The sequence below is a fragment of the Pelobates fuscus genome, chromosome 1 (assembly GCF_036172605.1).
Source record: "Pelobates fuscus isolate aPelFus1 chromosome 1, aPelFus1.pri, whole genome shotgun sequence".
Classification (NCBI taxonomy): domain Eukaryota; kingdom Metazoa; phylum Chordata; class Amphibia; order Anura; family Pelobatidae; genus Pelobates; species Pelobates fuscus.
In genome coordinates, this window is record NC_086317.1 from 105,339,112 (window position 1) to 105,366,422 (window position 27,311).

Genomic DNA, 27,311 nt, shown 5'->3' on the forward strand with positions numbered 1-27,311 from the left:
TCACACAGTGATCACAATTTGATTATAAAAATATAATTTATTGTGACAATAATAAAATAATAATAATAATATGTAACATGCGTGACAATCAGTGAATATTTAGGCATACAACATGGCAATGGTTTAAACACAGTACAGCAGCTAAAACAACCAGTTGTCAAGAACTTAACAAGATTTATGATAGGGTACTTCACTTAGAAACTAACTTCACACAGAACAGCCTAAAGCAATAAAACTTCGGCTAGCAGTTAGATCACACTGAGTAACCCTTCCACTGCTGGCTACAATCCTCCTAGGCAAGATATCCTATTCTGTTGCAATTTATTTTTTTTCTTCAATTAAAGCAATGTTCATACCAGATCATTAACCATTCCTGGACCATCCAATACGAATAAATCTACCAGATTTTACATTTGCCAAATTTCAATTTCTCTAAATAAGACTCACTATCTTATTTAAGAACAAGTCAACACATCTGGATAAATGTGGCATGCTAATCTTTGTCAAATATTACCTTTACTATATTGTTATCTTTATTCCACCTGCAGGAATGGAATTTTTATAACCATATATTCTTTAGCTGACTAAGATTTCTAATGATTGAAATCTGACCAAGGTTTATCCAGATATATATATATATTCCTGCTATTAGTAAACTTTCTATTAATTTAAATTAATTAAATAAAACCAGCATAATTACCAGTTAGGTTGTAGATTTTCTCTCCGATAGGTCCTAGGAATTTGAATGCAAGTATGATGGAGATTGTATGGGAATAGTTAAAAGTGGTGTTGGTTGGAAAAGTAATAGTAAAAATGAGTCCAAGTATTTCAAAAACATTTTGAGTGTGATTCAAAGAGTATGAGTGTCCCAATGCCTGAGTGTTGAATCTCTCAGTGTCAGAATGTCCCTCTCTTCTCTTGTCCTTACTTTTTAAAGGGCCAAACTCTCTGACGTCACTAATTGATAGGACCAATAGGGAACTGTAGGTGTGTCTTCCCTACAGACTATCATCTAGTTTCTGGTCAGTAAATGGCGCAATTACATCAACAACATTTCTTGTCATGGGGTCCATTTGCCTTTATGCATAATGGATTAACTGGATTTGATGAGGAGTTTATCTATTTTATGACTGCTATCAATCGCAAGACACGTCACTTCAAAGCTTTGGTTCACTCTTACACCAGACAGAGCGTTTCAATCGTAATTCTAGAATTGACAGCTCCGAACCTTAATTTCCCTTTTTCTTACAATGGAACTTTGTAAGATTTAGAGAGTAAAATTAATTACTTAGTGTCATCGGTCATTGGTGTCTGGTCTGGTCTTCTTGTGTGAAGCTGTGTGTAAGATTATTTATATTCCACTAACATTATTCAATAATATGATGATATTTCTTCATTGATATTTATCCACAATTATCTATATTATTAACATAATACTAATTATATGTGATTAATATAAAATAGTAAGTATAAGTGGATAGTGTGTATATGTATATATAAATATTTATACATTTGTCTCTGGGTTAGTATTCCATCCCCCGTCTGCTTTTAGACATCATGCCTTATCCTTTATCTTGTTTATACAACGCATTCCTTAGCTCAGACTTGAATGAATAGAGTTACAGAGAGAAATTTTGTGTCTTGTCTTAGACAAAATGGAGTCACCTTTGTTCTAAGTGTGACTGGCAGTACACTTTTAATTTCGGTCTTAACACAAAATGTCTGCCGATATAAATATACTGACAGTGAGCAGAAAAGCAGCTTTCCAGTAGAATATATCTATACCTTCTTGCCTGAATGTCATGTACACAATTTGTGTATTACAGACTTACTTTAAAGAGAGCTGCAAGTAAACATCTTTAACAATGTGTGTGGAGTGTGGTTACAGATTTATCATGAAAAAGAGTACATGTAGAACTTTAGAGAAGCCTTTCTCAGAAGACATTCTGTAATACTTTAAAATGGTGATGGTTAACAGCTGTCTTTTTCACCAAGAAGGAAGTGGTAACAACCTCCCTTATTTACTGCATTATGTAGACAACATACATTTACACAAAAAGAAAAAAATATTGCAGCGCCGTAAGAAAGCCAGTAAATCGTCAATCCATTCCATACATTATAGTAAAGGTGATAAAGGTGATGAGTATAATCTCATCTCTCAGAATGGCATAGAAGAACTGCAGAGAATTGGGAAGAAAAATGCAAACACATTGGTCTGTGTTCTCTCCCAGGAGAGCCAAGCAGCACACACAGAATAGTTAACTACACGGTGCTGCTTTATGCAATGCACATAGCACGATTAATTAAACGGTGCTCCTGCATGCAGCGCACACAGTATGGTTCACTAAACGATACTGCTGTATGTAGCACACATGGCATGGTTCATTCAACGGTGCTGCTATATGCAGCGCACATAGCACGGTTCACTAAATATTGCTGCTGTATGCAGCACACATAGCACGGTTCACTAAACATTGCTGCTGTATGCAGCGCACATAGCACGGTTCACTAAATATTGCTGCTGTATGCAGCACACATAGCACGGTTCACTAAACATTGCTGCTGTATGCAGCGCACATAGCACGGTTCATTAAACAATGCTGCTGTATGGCTGCTACCAGTTTGTCTTAAGTGATTAGTAAAGCTGTTCTTGTCATAACTGCTCTTGGCAAATTATCACTGTCCTGGTTGAACAAAACTGACACAGGTAAGGTGTATGTGTAAATTCAGCATTTCCTAGTTGGCTAGGGAGGGGTAATTTACAGGTGTCAGGAAGAACCCCAGTGTAATATATCACACAATGTTAAGTCACACTGTTGCCTTTTCTTTGGATGGTGTGGGGTATAATTATGCACCATTACCACAAAAAAAAAAAAAAAAAAAAAGAAAGAAAGAATAGCTAAAGAACAGAAAAATAAAATCAAACCTTCATTAGCAGAAAATTTCACAAGCAGCACCCGACTTGAACCAAGGCCCACAAAGGTAAATCCAAGTAGGAATGTATGCAGCAAGGATTTGGAGAGCCATGTTGAGTTCTTAGTGAGCTTGCACCTCATGTTGCTGGCTGCTGGTCATGTAAACTGTCATTTACTGTATTTTAAATAAATAAAAAATAAATAAAATCAGAAAAAATTAATCACAAATTTGTATCACTTCAAAACTGCAATAATTTAATACTGCACTGCTAAAGTTTGTGGATAAATGGAAAATAAACTATATAGCCATTTGTTTAACACAACTAAACAAGATGTCATCCTAATTATTATTTTGCAGTAAAGACAAATGTATTAAAGATTAGTAAGGAGCACTCCAGCTCATTGTAGTAGTTTGGAAGCAAGGAGTGTCCTGGCGCCCCCACACTGTAAGTAGTCAAACTGTTTTTGAATGGTCTTACTTATTACATGGGGTAAGAGCCGGATACACGTAAGCAGGAGAAACATCTGTTAGCTTTTATGAGCAAAGCCCTGCAGTACAGTTCCTTTGTGGCCCAGTGGTTGCAGATAGCGGTTTGCATCTTCTATGGGAGCAAACCCTATTTGCCTCTGTCTCCACTCTGGCGCTCTTCGGGAGGTTTATACCCCTTTGCCCTCACTTCGTCGTGATGCATGTTGGGAGCAGCACTACCTTGGAATCTGTGACACCTGAGACATTTGGCCTCAGAAATGGGGTGACATTCACATGGGTACTGGTGCCCAAGGCGGCTGCCACTTTGTTCAAAGAAAGAGTTATTGAATGAAACCTCCTATTTGATGAATTTTGTTGTTGTTATATTTTTATATATTAACATTACATGTAAACAAATAAATAGTGTCGACCCCAAGAAGTCCATGTTTTCCAGCAAGGAAATGAAGAAGACTGTTATGCATGGGTCCTCAAACTCCGGCCCCCCAGATGTTGCTGAACTACAACTCCCATGATTCTCTGGCTATCTGTGTAATTCAAAGAATCATGGGAGTTGTAGTTCAGCAACATCTGTGGGGCCGGAGTTTGAGGACCCATGCTGTTATGTAAGCTTTCATATGGCAAAAGATAACACAACAAGCCAACCCATCAAAATATATATATATATACATATATATATATATATATATATATATATATATATATACACACACACATACACACACACACAGCTCAAAAAAATAAAGGGAACACAAAAATAACACATCCTAGATCTGAATGAATTAAATATTCTTCTGAAATACTTTGTTCTTTACATAGTTGAATGTGCTGACAACAAAATCACACAAAAATTATAAAATGGAAATCAAATTTTTTAACCCATGAAGGTCTGGATTTGGAGTCACACTCAAAATTAAATTGAGAAAACACACTACAGGCTAATCCAACTTTGATGTAATGTCCTTAAAACAAGTAAAAATGAGGCTCAGTAGTGTGTGTGGTCTCTGCGTGCCTGTATGACCTCCCTACAACGACTGTGCATGCTCCTGATGAGGTGGAGGATGGTCTCCTGAGGGATCTCCTCCCAGACCTGGACTAAAGCATCTGCCAACTCCTGGACAGTCTGTGGTGCAACGTGATGTTGGTGGATGGAGCGAGACATCCCAGATGTGCTCAATTGGATTCAGATCTGGGAAACGGGCGGGCCAGTCCGTAGCACCAATGCCTTCGTCTTGCAGGAACTGCTGACACACTCCAGCCACTTGAGGTCTAGCATTAGGAGGAACCCAGGGCCAACCGCACCAGTATACAGTCTCACAAGGGGTCTGAGGATCTCATCTCGGTACCTAATGGCAGTCAGGCTACCTCTGGCGAGCACATGGAGGGCTGTGCGGCCCCCCCAAAGAAATGCCACCCCACACCATTACTGACCCACTGCCTAACCGGTTATGCTGGAGGATGTTGTAGGCAGCAGAAAGTTCTCCATGGCGTCTCCAGACTCTGTCACGTCTGTCACATGTGCTCAGTGTGAACCTGCTTTTATCTGTGAAGAGCACAGGGCGCCAGTGGCGAATTTGCCAATCTTGGTGTTCTCTGGCAAATGCCAAACATCCTGCACGGTGTTGGGCTGTAAGCACAACCCCCACCTGTGGACGTCGGGCCCTCATACCACCCTCATGGAGTAAGTTTCTGACCGTTTGAGCTGACACCTGCTCATTTGTGGCCTGCTGGAGGTCATTTAGCAGTGCTCTGGCAGTGCTCCTCCTGTTCCTCCTTGCACAAAGGCAGAGGTAGCGGTCCTGCTGCTGGGTTGTTGCCCTCCTACGGCCTCCTTCACATCTCCTGATGTATTGGCCTGTCTCCTGGTAGCGCCTCCATGCTCTGGAAACTATGCTGACAGACACAGCAAACCTTCTTGCCACAGCTCGCATTGATGTGCCATCCTGGATGAGCTGCACTACCGGAGCCACTTGTGTGGGTTGTAGACTCCGTCTCATGCTCCCACTAGAGTGGAAGCACCGCCCGCATTCAAAAGTGACCAAAACATCAGCCAGGAAGCATAGGAACTGAGAAGTGGTCTGTGGTCACCACCTGCAGAACCACTCCTTTATTGGGGGTGTCTTGCTAATTGCCTATAATTTCACCTGTTGTCTATCCCATTTGCCCAACAGCATGTGAAATTGATTGTCACTCAGTGTTGTTTCCTAAGTGGACAGTTTGATTTCACAGAAGTGTGACTTGGAGTTACATTGTGTTGTTTAAGTGTTCCCTTTATTTTTTGAGCAGTGTATATGTAGAGACTGTAGCTGTATTAGTCCAGTGATGTAGATGTAAAAAATAGATAAAATGTGTTTTTTGTAATTCTTTTTTTATTTGACAAACAGATTTTTTTTAATGACAGGTTTTTGGAAGAACCTCCCTTTCTCAAGTCCAAAGCATTTCTGACTAGATACAAATTGTATCTGTTTTTTAAATACATATATTGAAAAGCTTAATAAAACAAACTGATGTATGTATCCAAATAATAGCAGTATCTTCTCGTGCTAGTCACATGGCAATGTGAACAACAGAATTAAACAGTATAATCCATAGATCAGTTTATCAGATCCAGAACATACAATAGGCGAAAATATACAACATTATCAGTCATGTGAATAACTCAGCCCTGAGCATGTCACACCAACATGTGTGTGTTTGGCTTACCTTCTGATAGCACACACTGTCATGGGTACTATTGAATTTCACATCTATGGTTAAATTCCCAGCGTTCTTAAAAACCAAAACAAAACAAAAAAAAAAGAATATCAAGGTCAATACAGCTGAACAGGTTTTGCATGTAGGAACAAAAGTATGTCAAGTGACAATTAGTTAAAAATAAATGTTTAAAATGTTCTCCTATATAAAGGTGTATGGTTGTTCTCACAGCATAGGCAGCAATAGATACCATACTGCTAGATTATTGTACCTTTTTATCAGTGATCCATGGAGCTCTAAATAAACAGTAGACATTCCATGACCTGCTAGGGGTACAAAATTAATATACTTAAAATAATCAGAGGACTCACCTTTGCTTCCAACTAGGAACTACCATAACAATGAGTATGCTACTATACGCTCCACCAGCAGGCTCTGTGCACACTCAATGCGCACTTTACGTAGAGTGAATCCACACAACTACTTGCAAAGAAATACAAAGAAGACTCTTCTATGTTGGGTTTTTGAACATTTAAATAACTATTTGTGCATGAATAGCATAGACTCCCTGCTTGTCATGTGAGTTAACCTGTCTTTCAATATGGCAGTTTAGTTTTCTACCTTGAATATAACATATGTGAGGCACACTGAGGACTAGGTAGTAATTGAGATAAAAGCTTTGTGAAGGTATGTCTATAATTGTTTATGTAAGCCTTAAACAACTCTAAATATATAATGGGAGTTAAAAAAAAAACAAAAAAAAAAAAACTGGAAAAACAAGAAGTTATTTTGTGTATGTCCAGAGTCTCCCTAACTAGTTGTGGAGTAGTTTCCAAAGAATAACTGGTTAGAAAACTTCATACAGGATACAGAATAAGGGTTTCAAGAATCACATAAATAAAGCAGGCACTTGTAGAATCATCTCTGGCACAGAAGTAAACCAATGAATTTATATAAATGTTTGGTGATCTGAGTTCAAATAAAACAGAATGTCTACTAACTAAAACCGTGGTGGTATTTATTCTACTGTCCTTTAAAAATTAGCCTAATTTACAGCCATGATACCAGAAAATTTGACTAGACCTGTTCACCTCTGGGAACAACCAACTATATGAAATGAGGAGTATGAAACATACACTAGGTTTAACAGGATTAACTTCAGAATGTGTTTAACCCTAAAAACGTTCTAGCTTTAAATGCACAGAATTCTTCAGAACATTCCGGTACCAGTACCAATTAGCACTGACAATCAGACATTTATAGAATGTGTGTATACTTTACATAGGACACAGGTCATTTCTATATAGCAGGGTTCCCCCAGACGCTGGCCCTTCAGATGTTGCTGAATTACAACTCCCATGATTATCTAGCTATCTATGTCATTGAAAGAATCACGGGAGTTGTAGTTCAGCAACATCTTGAGGAACTGAGTTGGGTGAACCCTGCTATAGAGGATCAGTATGTCATTACTGCAATGTTTATCACTATCATGCCATCACATAATGTATAAAAAAATAAAGGGAAGATGTAAACACACTTGGTGCTATCTCTGCAAACCTGCTGTAAGGCACACTGCCTCTCAGACAAGCCAGTCCTGAAGCTGTGACACGTGTGAATAACAGGCATAAAATCTGCAGCCTGTGCACATAACTTTAAATCCAGTTATTTCAGTGGGCATCATGACTGTGAGCTATTTTGGGTGCAAAGCATAAAGTGAAAACATGACAGCTTACCTCGTGGCTCAATAAGTCAGAGTGCCAGTGAATGGAACGTCACCACTTGTTTTGTCAATAATCCACTGCACACCTCTCCTAAAACAACCCCACCTATACATCTCCTCGCTTCCGGGTTAGTGGGTTGCACGTCATGCGTTCCAAGCCTCCTCTTCGCGTGCAAAGCGCTTTGAATAAATAATTTTAAAAGGAAATATTTGTTCCACCAATAGGGGTAGTAGTAACTCCAGTTGTAACTCCATGGTCCTTGTTTATTATAAATCACAGTTATAACAGTGATTGTACAAGATGATACCAGCCCAGATTTCTACATTTATATTAAAGGGACACTAAGATTGGCAGTGTACCTGCTCCAGCTCAGTGCAGTGACTACAGTGCATGCCTTGCAACATTTCAATAACAAAACAGAGTCACTTTAATTTTATGGCTGGAGTGGGGGTGTGACCAGGGGCGAGGTTGATCTGAGAAATTATAGGTGACTCACTAATAACAATAAAACAATGTTTACACATTCTGATTTCTAAACACATTTACTGTACATTCAAGGGTTACTACAACTACCATGACCACTTCTGCTTTTAAAAGTGGCCATGATGGCAGGAGTCTATATGTGCAGTTTGGTAATCTGAAACACTGCACATCCAGAGATATTAGCAATTTTGTGTAGGGGTCTAATTACACCCCATGCACACATGAGATAGGATGCCAGGACCTCAATTTGCATGCAGATATTACATTATGTTTTATAATATATTCACAAACAGGAATATAATACTCATGCATTAATAGACATGTATACATGCATAATATACTCCAAAATCACATAACTAAATATAAAATGTAAAAAGGGCTTCACACTCCTCTGAGTGTTATTTCTTCAAACCCTTAACTATTTTATTTATTTTTTTATGACAATTGAATGCTTTTTTTTTTAGCACTATTTCTTAGGTCTTCCCCTAATCGCTAAAATAAACTATAACTCACCTGATAGTCAGTGCCAGGTGAAGCTCACGGCACTGCCCAGCACGCACCTTCTGATGACACGGTAGCCGTCGCAAGGTCCAATCAGTGGCTTCTCACAGAGATTGGACAGTTTAACCGACTTAGAGTGCATGTGCGTGCTCTGAGCCGGCATGAGGAGGGAGACAGGGAAGGAGTGTAAAAAAATAAAAATAAAATTAAGGGTATAGGTAGGTGGGAGTAGGGCCGCCCTCAAGGGGTACCACCAATACAGCTGCACTGGGCCTGGGCTTCCTGGCAGTGTCAGGCCCTATAACACACACACACACACACACATATATGTATATTTATATATATATATATATATATATATACCCCTGCATGCTCCCGCTGTGTGGTATAGTGAAGAGGAAACCGAGGAGACTGCAAGTTCCACCTCTGATAGTGTTCTCTTCACTACACACATACTCTGCATCCATAACACACTACTTACACTACAGACTGCAATTACTACAAACACTCTGCATCCCCTTTACACACAAACTGCATCCACTATAACCACACTGCATCCACTTTACTTGCACACACTCTCTGCATTCACACTCTGAATGCACTGTACACACACACATACTTTGCATCCACTATACAGACACACACACTGCATCCACTATCATCCACTATCATCCACTGCATCCACTATCATCCACTGCATTCACTGTTCTCATCCTTGTGAGCGGACTCAGGGGTGGGCCCGTGGGGGGACTCATGTCAGCTCTGGGCACGAGGGCTGCAGTGAAGGAGGGAGGGGAGACACGTGCCTAAATCATTGAAAATCTGTCGCAAGCATGCAGTGCACACTGACAGAAGACATACATTTTGCACAGAACTTACATTTGCCAGTCAGTAACAGAGGTCCTGGCTGCCAAAATTGAAAGTGTCTCTGGATGTTTAGTGTTTCAAGCTGAAACACTGCACAAACAGATTTCTTCCTCCATGACAACTTCAAAAAGCAGAAGTGGTCATGGACGTCACGTTGGAGTAACCCTTCAAGGAAACTGCCAGCTTAAGCGTTCTATTTTTTTTATCTGTGTAACTAAGCACTATGCTGGCAAAATGGAGGGCAAAATTAAAGGACTTACCTCATGGCATTACATAATCTTCCTACGCACACACTCAGACACAGCATACAAACACTGATATATACACACACTCAGACACACTATGCACACACTGCCATACACACATTCATTCAGACAAAATGCACACAATGACACACACTGCTAGACACAGTATACACACCACACAATACTGCACACACACACTCAGACACAGTACTACTGTACATATACTGATCAGTCAAAACATTAAAACCACCTGCCTAATATAAAGGTCCTCCTCATACTGCCAAAATAGCTCTGATGTGTTGAGGCATGGACTTTACAACACTGAACATGTCCTGCTTTATCTGGTGCCAAGAGATTAGGAGCAGATCATTTCAGTCCTGCAAGTAGCTAGGTAAGACCTCCGTGGATTGGGTTTGATGTTCCAGCACATCCCACAGATGCTCAATTGGATTTAGATCTGAGAAATTTGGAGGCCAAGACAACACCATGAACTTTTTGTCATGTTCCTCAAACCATTTCTGAGCATTTTTTGCCGTGTGGCAGCGTGCATTATCCTGCTGAAAGAGACCACTGCTATCAGGGAACACCATTGCCATAAGGTGTGTACATGGTCTGCAACAATTCTAGGTAGATGGTTCATGTCAAAGTCACATTTACAGGAATGCCAGAATCCAAGGTTTCCCAGCAGAACATTGGCCAGAGCATAACACTGCCTCTGCCAGTCTGCCTTCTTCCCATTGTGCATTCTAGTGCCATTTGTTTACCATGCACATGCACCCGGCCATCCACCTGATCTGAAAGAAAACATGATTCACCAGACCAGTCAACCTTCTTCCATTGCTCCATGGTCCAGTTCTGATGCTCACGTACTGTCACGATTCGGGGAACCCAACACGCTAACACACACACAGACACACACACAGAAAGTGTGCAGTACCGGTCCTTAGAGTGGCCGGGTTAAGCACACACAGCATAGTCAGGAGACAAGCCGAGTAAGGGGAACCAGAAAACAGAATAACGAGAAGCAAGCCGAGGTCAAAGGGTAGGAGAAAGTCAGAAAGTCAACAAGCCAGGGAGTACGTAACCAGAAAGCACACGTTCAGTATCGATACTCTAAAGCAAAGACCACAACAGGGCACTGAGAGACAGGAAAGGTAAGTATAAATATCCTTGCCTTAATTCTGATTGGATAACTTTCAATCAGAATTAACAAACACACGTGGGGGGTATCTATACCCCCCACTGTGATTGTTGCACTGTCGCTTTAACGCCGGGTCACGTGCCGGCTCCTAGCGTGCAGCGTTAGACATGCTGCCGCTGGGGGGAGGAGGAGGAGAGGACGCGAACGGCGTGTCAAGAGGAGAGGACGCCGCTCTCCGACCGGTAAGAGGAGGGGGGACCGCGGGCAGCGACGGACCAAGGGTGAGTGCTGCGAGAGGATTGCAGCCTCCCCTCACCGCTGCCCGCGGAGCCCTGACACGTACCCATTAAAAACATGTTCATTGGTGGATAGGGGTCATCATGGGAACTCTGACAGGTCTGAGGCTATGCAGCCCCATACACAGCAAACTGCAATGCACTTTGTGTTCTGACACCTTTCTACGATTACCAACATTAAGTTTTCAAGCAATTTGAGTTTAATAGCTTTTCTGTGTGATCGGAGCAGACTAGCTAACTTTTGCTCCCCACATACATCAATGAGCCATGTGCATCCATGACCCTGATGCCAGCTCACGAGTTGTCCTTCCTTGCACCACTTTTAGTAGGTACAACCACTGAATACCAGCAGCACCTCACAAGACTTGCAATTTTGGAGATGCTATGACCCAGTCATCTAGCTATCACTATTTGGTCCTTGTCAAAGTCACTCTTTTCACTTGCCCATTTCAACTGCTTCCAACACACGAACTGACGGTTCACTTGTTGTCTAATTTATCCAACACCTTGACAGGTGTTATTCACTCCACCTGTCAGTGGTTTTGATGTTCTGGCTGATCAGTGTATACAATGCTACATGCACGGTAAGACATAGTACACACGTAGTAAGTCATTTTCAGGGAATTTTTTTTTTCCCGTCAAAAGTTATTTTCCCGAATAACTTCCTGTGATTTTACATAACATCTGGGGTCATCATCTTCTTTGACGTCACCCACATATAATAAATCATGCAAATTAGAATGGCCAGTATTTGTATTTTAGTGTATGGGGGATGAGTGTGGTGGGTTGAGTGACAGTGTGTGGGGAATCTGTGTTAGTCTCCCCACGTAGTAAAGCCTTTTATGCCATTTGCCCACAGGCTGCTTACCTCTTGTGCAGTAAGGAGGCAATAATACATCCCCTGGTAATTCAGTTGGCTTCCTGGTGATCTGGCGGGCTGCTGGGGCAGCCACAGGCCTTACGGTCTGGGTGAGAAACCTTGCGCCTGCTCTCTGACTCCCCCACAGATTGTCAGAATCATGAGGGACTGCAAGGTACCACCAGGGAGGCATTTTAAAAGAGCCAACATGGACATATTTTGATCTCCATGCTGTCTCGAGGGGGAAATCCCACTCAGAGCTAGAGCTCCCGCCTCAGATAAAGCCCACCGGGCCCCTCTCTGAGCCATGGCCCTAGGCTGCTGCCTTGGCTGGCTAACGTGTAATTAGGCTCCCTATTTAGGTATGAATCGATACGGCTAGAAAGAAGTGTGTAATTTCTGCTTTAGACAGGGACCCACATTCATTGTTTATCTGCTCAAATTTTTTTTAATCAATGAATGAAGAGAGAGTGTCAGGAGACTCCTGTCACTATAACCAATTCAATGAGATTAAATAGATGTAGTGCCTACTGTGTCCCTTTAAGGAGAACAATGTATATGGAAAGAAAATAGACCAAGAGGTGTATACCCAGTACAGTCTGAGTGTCAAATGAGTCATTTTTCATAAGTGGTTTTTACCAACAGACCAAAGTACCTGCCCAAATTGCACAACTTCCCTCTTATAAACAGTGATTCATCAAGGGTCCTCTGTTCATTTACATTTAATTTAACAGCTATGCTATTAGACAGGCTATAGTAGGGACTAGACTAAGCACTTACTACTTGTGATTATATTCTATGTTACATATTAAATACTTGGGATTGTATTATAAAACACATGCTACCGGTGATCAAATTGTATGTGGAGATAGCACAATAAGCCAGCCAATTGTATGTGGAGATAGCACAATAAGCCATCCAACTGTATGTGGAGATAGCACAATAAGCCAGCCAATTGTATGTGGAGATAGCACAGTAAGCCAGCCAATTGTATGTGGAGATAGCACAATAAGCCAGCCAACTGTATGTGGAGATAGCACAATAAGCCAGCCAACTGTATGTGGAGATAGTGATACCGGAGAAACTGACGGAAGCCAAGCACAGAGAGATGGACACAGGTTTCTTCAGGAAGGAAGAGATTCTTTATTGGATCACCGATCGGGACTCAGAGGGACTAATGTCACCAAAATACAGCAAAGTCTGAGCCCCGGACAATAGTGCAGGCTCCTTATATAGGCATATAACTCCTCCCATATTAAGCTCCACCCGCACATTCCCTTGACCAATCAACACAAATAAGAATTAACTTCCTGTTTGACCGCATGGCTTGTCCAGCACAATGGAGGAGGGGGAATACTATATCCTGTATTCTTGCACATGCTCCGTACACTACTGATCGTATCTTGCCTCGTGCATCCAACTGATCGATACGTCAGCATATGCACGTACACATACCACGTGGTAATCTCGGCCTACTAAATTTATTTTTACCGAGATTCCACCACATTCCCCCCTTTGATGCCTCTTGATATTTTACAATTACTTGAGGCATCACATAACCTTAGTTTTGCTTACACCGCAAGTTACCTTGAAACAGACCAGACTTATCCTATGATGTGAATCTTCAACATTCATCTTCTTGCATTGGTTCTCCTTGATCTAGAGCCTTATACTTATATATCGCCATTATCTGTGCGGCAGCCTTCCTCTCTGCTATACTTCCTATCAGGCTTTGCACAGACCTAACTACTAAGGGTATAAGACACGGTAGGAGTAGACACAACAGTAAAATCAGTAGGACTCCACCTACCACTGCCTTAAGCCCTCCAAACCACTCATACCAGCTACCAAACCAACTACTTGGATTGTACCCTTTCCATACCTGAGTAGGCACATGCGCTAGTTTAACCATATGGCTAGTAAGCTCAGCTATTGCTTGCCCTTCGTCGTCTATTTGAAGACAGCAATTGCTTAGGTTAAACTTCCCACATACACCTCCCTCTACTGCCAAAAGGTAATCCAAGGCTAATCTATTTTGGTAGACTGCTGTCCTCATCCTGGTGTTATGCTTCGCTAGAAGATTGAGCGCTTGTGATGTCTCATTTGTGATAATCTCAACCACCGCCTGTAATCTTATAATACGGTTGAGCATATAAATAGGGGTTCTATAACCAAAAGTACCATCCTCAGCCCACGTGGCTGGCCCATAATAGTCTATGATACGCTGGGGAGGCCATTCATTATCTTCCCAGGTGCCTATCTCTATGGGTCCCCTTTTCTTCCTATGATTCACATCATACACTTTAACACCTAAAGTCTCACCTGTTTCAATTGGTAACAAGAAGAAGGATGGTTTGAGCATACCCAACACACATGCCCCTTCCCAGTCCTGTGGCAACTCCGAATAGGCTTTCTTACCACAGATCCAGTACAAATTTGCTGGGGCTCTCCAGGTAGATGTGATGGATAAATCAAACCACACGTCCTTTAAATTGGCGTATCTAGCAAACGGGTTAGATGGTTCTGAGACATTTGAAGCCGACCACCAAGTTGTATTCTTTGTATCATCATCATAAGCTTTTTGCCCTAGACAAGTTAATTCTCCTACAGAAGTATTATACATTATTCCTTTCCTTGCTATGCAAACATAACCTATGATGGAGGTCTTTAATCTCCACTCAGATTTACCTCTAACACTCATATGATAATCGGCTTGTGTAGATATTAATTGGTCAACTGCCTCAGAACCGGACATTACCTCCTTTGCTTCCCAAGGCCATTGGTCTCCCATGTTAGTACCTCCACACACATAGCAGTTGGTAACATTAAGACTACCGGCAATACTTTCAGCTAGATCGATAAACAGGTTTTTAGCATTATGGGGGATCTTATTATCTATACTCATCTCTTCGTAAAAGGAATGGTATACTTGATGAGTCTGGGAGGATACCGTATCAGTCTCTATTCCTATAAACAATAATGTCCCAGGATCTAAACCCGTCCCGTATATTTGAAACCCAAATAAATTTCCATACTTATCTAAGAACTTGTCGGGGTTATTAATAAGTATATGGACTGGGTTGCATTCCATAGACTTACAATATGGGCTAGTCGGCAACTTAGTCACTATCATGTCTTTATCTACTGTCTGTCCCCAAGTCGCCCACCCCACACAAGACCAATATGGACAAAAGTTATAGTCTTTATTTGGGCATCTAGGACTCACATATTTATTTTTGCTACTGGGACAAATGTATTTATCGTTAGACCCATACGTCCTCTCCCATCTAAGATCCCCACATACATTCCACGGCTTTCTACCACTCGATATCGCTTTACACGCATCAAATAGCAGAACACCCGAAGAATGTACGGATTCTAACACCGTCTTATTAATTAGGGTCCCCTGAGGATCTCCATTCCTGAGAGTCAACCAAATTGTACGAGGTTGATACTCTGGACTGAAGCACTTAGGTTCTCCTACTCCTAAATGGCACACACTATAATCTATATTTAAGTATCTACATCTCGATACATCTCCTTTACACTCGTATTGTGAATGCCAAATTAGGGTTTGGGAAATATGGTTACCTGTTCTCGTAGTCTTAATGCATACCTCACAGCTAGGAGTGTCGGTACCTCTACCTTCCTGAATATAAAAACATGTGAATAAACACAATCAAAAGCACATCTTTCGCCGTCATCCTCAGTCTTCGTCCGTGCGATGGAACCTCAGCTTCCAGGATGTGAGGGCTGCAGGGAATGGAGTTCTGCTCGTCTTCACAGGTGTCCCTTCGAGACTTTCCTGGCTTATACACTATGTGATGGTAAGCGGACAGGCTTTATTATGGCCTTCTCACTCACACCTGTAACAATAAAATTTGTAATCCACAATAATTCCTCGTTACTCCGACTGAGTAGTGCGTTTCAACCGGATCTTGCAGGGATTCTCTGGATCTGCTGTAACTTGCCAAGAATCGACTGCTGCTGGCTTAACCCTGGAGTGATGTATCCACGGAGTCACTTCTGCTACTTTTATCGCTGTAGGGGTAGACAAAAGAACAACATAAGGACCTCTCCACTTGGGCCCTAACGGTACATTATTCCACTCTTTAATCCACACTTGATCTCCTGGATGATAACTATGAACAGGGGGATAAATATTCACAGGTAATCTATCTTGTACCCATTTCTGTACCTCCTCCATAGTCTTACCCAACTCTACAACCTGCTGCCGGGTAATTCCTTCTCCCAACTGACTCAAATCCCCCCTTAAGTTACCAAGTACGGGAGGTGGTCGCCCATACATAATTTCAAAAGGAGAGAGGCCCATCCTTCTGGTAGGGGTACTGCGGATTCGCAATAGAGCTATAGGTAAGAGAACGTTCCACTTAAGTTGGGTTTCCTGACACATTTTAGCCAACTGGTTCTTTATAGTTCTATTCATTCTCTCTACCTTACCAGAACTCTGGGGTCTATATGCAGTATGAAGCCTCCACTTTATACCAAGCATATGAGTCAGTTGTTGTAGGCACTGGTGAACAAAAGCTGGACCATTGTCCGATCCTATAGAACAGGGTAGTCCATATCGAGGTATTATTTCTCGTAGCAGGAATCTTACAACTTCTCCTGCTTTCTCTGTACGAGTAGGACATGCTTCTACCCAGCCTGAATAGGTGCACACAATTACCAGCAGGTAACGATGTCCACCCGATTTAGGCATCACTGTAAAGTCTATTTGTAGATCGGACATGGGGAGTCCCCCCATAAACTGGACTCCTGGTGGCTTTACTGGTCCTTGTCTTGCATTATTCTTAGCACACGTTACACATCTGCGTACAATGGCCTGAGTCAAGTTGGCCAATCTTGGTATGTAGAAATGTTTTCTAAGAGATTCTTCAGTACTGTCTCTCCCAGAATGTGTCCCGTTATGATAATTTTGGACAATTTCTACCACTAGCGATGCTGGTATAACTATTCTTCCATCTTCTAGCTGATACCACTTGTTCTCCAGATACTTTCCCGGTTCAGTCTTTAACCACTCCTCTTCTTGAGCTGTATAAACTGGAGTCCATTGGGACAGTGGAGTTGGTATAAGAGCAGCTATATGCCCCACATACTCCTGTCTTCCTGATTCAGCAGCACGCTTAGCTGCACTATCTGCCATCCGATTTCCCTTGGTTACATCACCATCTCCTCTCAGATGCGCTCGACAATGTATGATACCGACTTCTTTCGGCTCCCACACTGCTTCCAATAGTTGTAGGATTTCGGCTGCGTATTTGATTTCTTTGCCTTCTGAATTCAGTAGTCCTCTTTCTTTATACAAAGCTCCGTGGGCATGAGTGGTTAAGAACGCATACTTAGAGTCCGTATAGATATTTACTCTTAAACCTTCAGCCAATTGTAACGCTCGTGTTAGTGCTATTAATTTTGCCTTTTGTGCTGATGTTCCTTTTGCCAGTGGCCGAGCTTCTATCACCTTGTCTATTGTTGTCACTGCATATCCTGCATAGCGGATCCCTTCTTTCACATAACTACTGCCGTCGGTGTAATATTGAACATCGGGGTTCTGGATGGGAAAATCACGAAGATCTGGTCTACTTGAGAATACTTCATCCATTACTTCCAAACAATCATGTTGACTTTCAGTAGGTTGTGGCAAAAGGGTAGCTGGATTTAAGGTGTTTACAGTCTCTAAATGCACTCTTGGGTTTTCACACAACATTGCTTGATACTTGGTCATACGGCTGTTACTAAACCAATGATTTCCTTTGTAATCCAACAACGTCTGTACTGCATGTGGGACTCGTACATAAAGTTCTTGACCCAGAGTGAGTTTATCGGCTTCAGCTACTAGCAGGGCGGCTGCAGCTACGGCTCTTAGACAAGGTGGAAGTCCGCTGGCCACTGCATCCAATTGCTTAGACATGTAGGCAACAGGTCTTTGCCATGATCCCAAGTACTGTGTCAATACTCCCACAGCCATTCTTCTCTGCTCGTGTACATATAAGTAGAATGGTCGTGTGTGATCAGGTAGACCTAATGCTGGGGCACTCATCAAAGCCTTCTTCACATCTTCAAATGCCGTTTGCTGTTCTTGGGTCCATAAGAAGGGGTCGTGCTCTGTACCTTTGATGGCTGCGTACAGAGGTTTTGCCAGTATCGCATAGCTGGGAATCCATATCCTACAGAAGCCTGCTGCCCCCAAGAATTCTCGCACTTGTCTTCTATTCTTGGGTATTGGTATTTGGCAGACAGCTTCTTTTCTCTCTGGCCCCATAATCCTTTGACCTTCAGAGATATGGAATCCCAGATACTTGACAGTTGGCAAACACAACTGAGCCTTCTTTCTAGACACCTTGTATCCTGCCTTCCAGAGAATGTGTAGTAGATCGTGCGTTGCTTGCTGACAGATTTCTTTTGTAACTGCTGCTATCAACAAGTCATCTACATACTGTAACAATACACACTCTCCTGGGATGGACTCGAAATCCAGTAGATCTTGACTTAGGGCTGAACCAAATAGGGTAGGTGAATTTTTAAACCCTTGGGGCAGTCTTGTCCAAGTCATTTGGCGTTTTGAGCCCGTTACAGCATTCTCCCATTGGAAAGCGAAAATACATTGACTTTCTGCGGCAATTCGGAGGCAAAAGAAGGCATCTTTGAGATCTAAGACTGTGAAGTAAGTAGCCCCGCCCGGAATTAAAGCAAGCAGGTTATATGGATTGGGTACAACTGGATGTATACTAACAACCGCATCATTGACTGCTCTTAAGTCCTGCACAGGTCGATACTCATCTGTACCGGGCTTTTGAACAGGCAGCAATGGGGTGTTCCAGGGGGAAGTACAGAATTTTAGGATACCATACCGTATGAACTTATCCAGATAGGATTGGATGTTCTTCTTAGCCTTCTGCGGAATGTGATATTGTCTTAGGCTCACTGGATAAACCCCATGTTTCAGTTCAATTTTTATTGGTGGAATATTGCGGGCCAGTCCTGGTGGGTTGTTCTCTGCCCAAACTCCTGGTATGTTAAACAATGTCTCATCACTCCTAGGGTTTTGGCTAGTCAACACTGTATAAAGTCTCCACTCTTCTTCCTTTGGTACGGATAAAGTCATAATACCTGAGGGTCCATTAAACTTTAAGGATGTTGTTCCATTTGGTAGGAACGTAATCTGCGCTTGTAATTTTGATAGCATATCACGTCCCAGCAATTGGACTGGACATTCAGGCATATAAAGGAATTGGTGTTTTACTACGTGGCCTCCCAATGTACAGAGTCGACTTTTAAGAACCGGTTTTTCAGCACTTCTTCCAGTTGCTCCTATCACAGTAATAGTCCTTCCAGATGGAGGAGCAACCAGATTAGTCACCACTGAATGTTCAGCACCAGTGTCGATCATGAACGCACTCCTTTTCCCCCCTATTGATACATCGACCATAGGCTCCGCTCGACCAAGGGGGATGGAGCCCGGTCGGTATCAATAGTCCTCCATGACCGTGTCAGCCAATCCTACGAAGTCCCTACCTTCTCTATCGCGGGACCTTTGCGCTGCTGGAATATACCTGTCTTCCCTAACACTTCCTCTGTTCCCATTACTCCCTCTATAACCATTACTCCCTCCGGGGCCTCCTCTACCTCTCGCTCTGCCTCTAAAGTTTCCGTAACCTGACCTAGGTCTGTCTCTCTCAGACTGTTCTCTCCGTGGACACTCATTTCTCCAATGCCCTTCTTCCCTACAGTAAGCGCACTGATTCCTACTTAGAGGTTCCTCATTCCACTTACTATCGCCTCTATCCGGGCCCCGTCTATCTACGCCTGCGATCGCTACCGCTAGCATATCAGCCTTTTTACGCATCTTGCGCTCTTCCTCTTTCTTACTTTCTGTATCCCTGTTCATATAGACCTTATTTGCTACCTCCATTAGTTGGGTGATGGACATACCTGCAAACCCTTCTAACTTTTGTAGCTTGCGCTTAATATCTCCGTATGCTTGGCTGACAAAGGCGGAGTTAACCATTCGGGAATTATCTGCGTCTTCCGGATTAAAGGGGGTGTACAAGCGGTACGCCTCCAATAATCGGTCATAAAAGACACTGGGCGCTTCATCGCTTTTCTGGATCACCTCAACTGTCTTCGACATGTTAATGGCTTTCTTTCCTCCTGCTTTCATGCCAGCAATTATAGCGTCTCTATAGGCTTTGAGTTGAACCATATCAGCACCATTTACGTTCCAATCGGGATCAGTATTGGGATAATGTGTTGCGGCCCATGCTGCTGGATTAGCTTGATTCAAAGTACGGGCTCTATCTTCTAATGCTTTAATGGCTGCTTGATTTATTCTTGTCCTTTCCTCATTGTTAAATAAAGTCATTAGTAACTGCTGGCAATCAGCCCATGTCGGATTATGCGTCTGTACTATTGAGGTGAACAGATCAGTCATGGCTTGTGGTTTCTCAGTATACGAGGAATTATGGGTCTTCCAGTTTAAAAGGTCGGTAGTGGTAAATGGGACATATACGAAGACTGGGTCAGCGTGTGCCATTTGACCTGCGGCATCGATATAAGCTGACCCGGGATTTAGGCGAAGAGGCATCTGATAGTGCTTTAATTGTTGGGCACCAGTCAACTGTCGGGTTTGGATGGGGCTACGTAGAGAGGCGTCAGTCATGGGTTCCGGTCGGGGAGAGATAGGGTATGGGGATGTGGGAGGTTGGTTTTGTGAAAAGGTCGTAAATAAAACACTTCGAGCCGAGCTAGATGAAGCTTGACCGGAAGTCTGAAGTGGCGCCAAATCAGGATATTCGTTTTTAATGGGGGTGGGTTCTGGTTCCGGAAGGGGAGATTTAGTACGAGGGGGGGTGGATCCTGTACTGGAGGAGGAAGCGGAAGTGGATGAGGGTAATGAGGGGAGGGGTGCAGGGCTTCCTGCGTTTGCGTCACTTCTTCTTAACGGAAAGTAAGGGGGCGGCAAAGAGATCTCGGACTCAGGGGGCGTGTCCAAAATGGGCCTAACACCGGTCCTAGTGGACGAACAAGTCCTAGCTACCATGAGGCGACACTGCTCCTCGTGGCATGTCTGGAGCCATTTTGGCGAGTCATTTACGGCCTGTCTCCAACAGTCAATATAAGGAAACTGGCCGTAAAGTTCAGGCCTACCTGATACAGCCACGTGTAAGCGCTGTACCAGAGTTGGATCCAAACTGCCACGTGGCGGCCATGCCGCAACCAAAGTAGGCCACTCTCTAGTACACAAAGTAACTAAACGCACAGGAGACATCTTAACCCCAAAATCACAAGTTTTGAATCCCTTTTTAAAATTCTTCACCATACAACCTAAGGGATCCGGAATCGTTGACTGCGACGCACCCATACTTAACAATGGAACGTCGTCGACAACGAATACTATGCACGCGTACTATTCAACAGTCACACCCGTTTCCTCTGGCAACAGCACCACGTGGTACGGTTACCAAGTGAAACGTACACAATAACAATAAACACTCAGGGAATTCCCGTACACACACAGCTGTTACACCAGTCACTATATAATCAATATTATGCCCTTTGGCGTAACTATACAGTCACCCACGCTATAATTCTCTATATACGAATTACCCGTCTATAACACACCCCAGTAACATCGTCTTTTACAAATAGCGGTTACAGTACGGTTAGCATAGGTCAAAGCACAAGTTAAGGTCACAATACAATTATTAGTGGTTATGGTGTTAAACATGCAATGGACGACAATGATTAGTACTTATTATACAATGTCAGTAAATATACAGGGTTATGGTACCGTGCACTATAATACAGCAACACACTATTAACACTCTCGCTAGACGGCTGAGCTCGCGCTATCTAACAAGATATACACTTTACTAAAACAATCGTTAACACATTTACAATTCCCAACTAAACTATTGGCCAGTACCTTGAATGGACTACCTAAAAACAATCTACATACGTTTTGGTTAGCCACACTGCCCAATCACCACATATATAGCGAGCTAGAGAACCGAATTTACACAGACGCCTCTTAGTCGCACTATACAACGAGCTAGAGGACCGAATTTACACAGACGCCTCTTAGTCGTACTATCAAAAGTCTAGTGGGTTCCAAATTTACACGCCTTCCCACTTAGCCCAGATAGGATGAGAACTAGCGAACCGGATTTACACAGACGCCGCTTAGTCTCCCGGTCCCTCCGACCTAGCGAACAAAATGTACACCCTAGAACGCTAGTCTAGACAAGACACCGGTGTCCGGCTAGGGCTATTTACACCAGAGCCCCGCCTGACTAACAGAATCAAACGGTCTGACTAAAGAGCGTTCGATCGAGCGGTGCGCCTTCGCTCCTTCCCTCCGACAGAGGGGGCAGATACACAGATTCAAAACCCCTTTGGGCCTACCGCACAATCGGTATACCCCTAGTGGGTCCTGCCGTCTAAAACAGCAGTTGTCTTACCTCCTCGTTCCTGAACCTGAGTTCACACTCATCGACGGGGACACCCCAGCACTTCTCACGTAGAGGCCGATGATCTCCTGGACAACAGACCAGTGGCGCCGAGACGAAGGGAGGTCCACGCAGAAGTTCAGGGGTGCAGCCGTAGAGAACGTGGGCAAAGATAGACCGTCTCACGCCTCTGCCTCTCAGCTACCGTTGAACGATGAGCTTCCCGGCCAATGCACCAAATGATACCGGAGAAACTGACGGAAGCCAAGCACAGAGAGATGGACACAGGTTTCTTCAGGAAGGAAGAGATTCTTTATTGGATCACCGATCGGGACTCAGAGGGACTAATGTCACCAAAATACAGCAAAGTCTGAGCCCCGGACAATAGTGCAGGCTCCTTATATAGGCATATAACTCCTCCCATATTAAGCTCCACCCGCACATTCCCTTGACCAATCAACACAAATAAGAATTAACTTCCTGTTTGACCGCATGGCTTGTCCAGCACAATGGAGGAGGGGGAATACTATATCCTGTATTCTTGCACATGCTCCGTACACTACTGATCGTATCTTGCCTCGTGCATCCAACTGATCGATACGTCAGCATATGCACGTACACATACCACGTGGTAATCTCGGCCTACTAAATTTATTTTTACCGAGATTCCACCACAATAGCACAATAAGCCAGCCAACTGTATGTGGAGATAGCACAATAAGCCAGCCAACTGTATGTGGAGATAGCACAATAAACCAGCCAATTGTATGTGGAGATAGCACAATAAGCCAGCCAATTGTATGTGGAGATAGCACAATAAACCAGCCAATTGTATGTGGAGATAGCACAATAAGCCAGCCAATTGTATGTGGAGATAGCACAATAAGCCAGCCAATTGTATGTGGAGATAACACAATAAGCCAGCCAATTGTATGTGGAGATAGCACAATAAGCCAGCCAACTGTATGTGGAGATAGCACAATAAACCAGCCAATTGTATGTGGAGATAGCACAATAAGCCAGCCAACTGTATGTGGAGATATCACAATAAGCCAGCCAATTGTATGTGGAGATAGCACGATAAACCAGCCAAATGTATGTGGAGATATCACAATAAACCAGCCAATTGTATGTGGAGATAGCACAATAAGCCAGCCAATTGTATGTGGAGATAGCACAATAAGCCAGCCAATTGTATGTGGAGATAGCACAATAAGCCAGCCAACTGTATGTGGAGATAGCACAATAAGCCAGCCAATTGTATGTGGAGATAACACAATAAGCCAGCCAATTGTATGTGGAGATAGCACAATAAACCAGGTGCAATATGTGATAAACTTAATACAACCTGTTTGGTGAATAATAAAATGTTTAATCCAGGGTATTATTTGGGCAATCACAAAAACTAACTGTATCTTACCGGGTAAAACTCTTTGACATCTTTAGCCCTATATATGAGGAAAATACCGTACCAGGACTGAAACATTGAACACACTTACTTTTTCCACACTGTATTGTGATGATACAAATAGATCAAAATAGGAAATATTTTTTTACTTTAAAAAATACCGTGAGTGCTACCAAACTTTTTTGGTTTTGTATATATATATATATGTTAATTATTATTATTATTATTATTGCCATTTATATAGCGCCAACAGATTCCATGGCGCTTTACAATATTATGAGAGGGGGGATTTAACTATAAATAGGACAATTACAAGAAACTTTACAGGAACGATAGGTTGAAGAGGACCCTGCTCAAACAAGCTTACAGTCTATACAAGGTGGGGTATAAAACACATTAGGACAGGAAATAGCAATCAAATAAGGTGGGAGTGAAGAAGAGCTGGAGGAGAGAGTAGAGTGCTGCCCTTTAGGAGAGAGCAAGAGACAGGTATGTGAGGTAGAGGTTACTCTGGGAGGCCATAAGCTTTCCTAAAGAGATGGGTTTTAAGGCACTTCTTAAACAATTGAAGACTAGGGGAGAGTCTGAAGGCGGCAGGCTATTCTATAGGAAGGGAGCCGCCCACGAGAAGTCCTGCAAGCGTGAGTTGGCCGTACGGGTTGCGAGGAGCGGACAGGAGAGGGTCACGGGCAGAGCGGAGAGACCGTGAAGGGGCATCCGTATGGAAGAGATGTAAGAGGGGCTAGAATTGGTCAATGCTTTATAGGTATGGGTTAGCACTTTGAAATGACTCCTATAGAATATAGGAAAACAATGTAAGGACTGACAGAGGGGTGAGGTGTGAGAGGACCGACTCGAGAGGAAAATCAGTCTGGCAGCAGCCATTACAGACTGTACCGGGGCAATACGGCTTTTTGGAAGACCAATTAGGAGAGGGTTGTAATTATTCATGCGGAAAATTACTAGAGCATGGACAAGCTCCTTGGTAGCATCTTGCATAAGAAAGGGGCGGAAGCTGGCTATGTTTTTAAGATGGAACCTACAGGATTTGACAACATACTGGATGTGACTCCAGAATCAAGTATTACGCCAAGACTGCAAGCTTGCAAGGATGATCTTATGTGGATACCACTAATTTGAAGGGAGAGTGAAAGAGGAGGATCAGTATTAGGAGGAGGAAAGACAAGGAGCTAAGTTTTAGAGAGATTGAGTTTCAGAAAGCGGGAGGACATCCAGTCAGGGATGGAAGAAAGGCAAGCAGTGACATTTTGCAGGACGGTAGGGGAGAGGTCCGGTGGAGGAGAGACATATCTGGGTGTCATCAGGGTACAGGTGGTAGTGGAATCCAAAAGAGGTAATACGTTTGCCAAGAGAGGCAGTATAAAGAGAACATAGAAGGGGACCAAGGACAGAGCCTTGGGGGACTCCAACCAAGACAGGACAAGGGGAGGAGGTATTCACCGGACCACCAGGGATTGCCTTGTACTGTCCCCCCTCCCAGACAAAGGCAAAAAGGAGGACATAATGAAAATGTTGTATTTTTTTTAAATAAAAGAAAACATTTATATTTATTAATCTCCCCTTAATCTCCCCTCCTACCCCCAAAAGACCCACAATAACTCTCCCCACGTGCACGCACGCACACACACACACACACTCTCTCTCTCTCTCTCTCTCTCTCTCTCTCTGCCCCAACACACACCACTGTACTCCTCAGGCACACACTGTTCCCCTCAATACACACACCTTGCCCCCCAATACATACACACACCCACTGTATCTCTAACACACACTGCACCCCTCAAACACACACACTACATCCACCACAAACATAATGCACCCCCAGTATACACACACTGCACGCCTCACACAAACACAATGCACACATACACACCCCTACTACAGCCCCTATCCTGGCAGACCCCAAGTAAGTTGTCAAACTGTTTTTAAACACTTTGACTACTTACCCTGGGAGGGCACCATGGTACTCCTGGCACCATAACCACTACAGAATGCTGTAGTGGTGATTGTGCCTGGATTGCTTCTTTAACCCCTTAAGGACCAAACTTCTGCAATAAAAGGGAATCATGACATGTCACACATGTCATGTGTCCTTAAGGGGTTAAATAATCTACCAGTGCCCCTCCTGAGATTAGGTTGCGCTGTACATGTATACAACCTAGACAATTGTTTTGACTTGGGGTGCCTTGGAAAATATTGAAATTTTAAGGGAGCCTTGAACCTAAAAAGTTTGGGAACAACTGCTCTATTGATACCGGAGAAACTGACGGAAGCCAAGCACAGAGAGATGGACACAGGTTTCTTCAGGAAGGAAGAGATTCTTTATTGGATCACCGATCGGGACTCAGAGGGACTAATGTCACCAAAATACAGCAAATTCTGAGCCCCGGACAATAGTGCAGGCTCCTTATATAGGCATATAACTCCTCCCATATTAAGCTCCACCCGCACATTCCCTTGACCAATCAACACAAATAAGAATTAACTTCCTGTTTGACCGCATGGCTTGTCCAGCACAATGGAGGAGGGGGAATACTATATCCTGTATTCTTGCACATGCTCCGTACACTACTGATCGTATCTTGCCTCGTGCAACCAACTGATCGATACGTCAGCATATGCACGTACACATGCCACGTGGTAATCTCGGCCTACTAAATTTATTTTTACCGAGATTCCACCACATTCCCCCCTTTGATGCCTCTTGATATTTCACAATTACTTGAGGCATCATTTAACCTTGGTTTGCATACACCGCAAGTTACCTTGAGCCAGACCAGACTTATCTTATGATGTGAATCTTCAACATTCATCTTCCTGCAGTGGTTCTCCCTGATCTAGAGCCCTATACTTATATATCGCCATTATCTGTGCAGCAGCCTTCCTCTCTGCTATACTTCCTATCAGACTTTGCACAGACCTAACTACTAAGGGTATAAGACACGGTAGGAGTAGACACAACAGTAAAATCAGTAGGACTCCACCTACCACTGCCTTAAGCCCTCCGAACCACTCATACCAGCTACCAAACCAACTACTTGGATTGTACCCTTTCCATACCTGAGTAGGCACATGCGCTAGTTTAACCATATGGCTAGTAAGCTCAGCTATTGCTTGCCCTTCGTCATCTATTTGAAGACAGCAATTGCTTAGGTTAAACTTCCCACATACACCTCCCTCTACTGCCAAAAGGTAATCCAAGGC

At 43.1% G+C, this 27,311-nt stretch overlaps 1 protein-coding gene across 3 annotated transcripts in view; it reads right to left on the minus strand.

The window, feature by feature from the left end:
- Positions 1-9,701, minus strand: part of SLC35A5 (solute carrier family 35 member A5) — a 36,233-nt gene extending 26,532 nt beyond the window's left edge. Inside the window, exons 1-4 of one of the 3 annotated variants that reach the window (XM_063444273.1) lie at positions 9,681-9,701; positions 7,923-7,996; positions 6,087-6,171; positions 2,927-3,064 (exon numbers count right to left, since the gene is read on the minus strand). In XM_063444273.1, coding sequence (XP_063300343.1) covers positions 2,927-3,056 — 130 coding nt within the window. In that variant the 5' untranslated portion in view covers positions 3,057-3,064; positions 6,087-6,171; positions 7,923-7,996; positions 9,681-9,701. Of the gene's footprint in view, positions 1-2,926; positions 3,091-6,086; positions 6,172-7,829; positions 7,997-9,680 lie in introns of those variants that run through there. The other 2 variants (XM_063444272.1, XM_063444271.1) reach the window with 2 other exon arrangements.
- Positions 9,702-27,311: the final 17,610 nt, after the last annotated feature.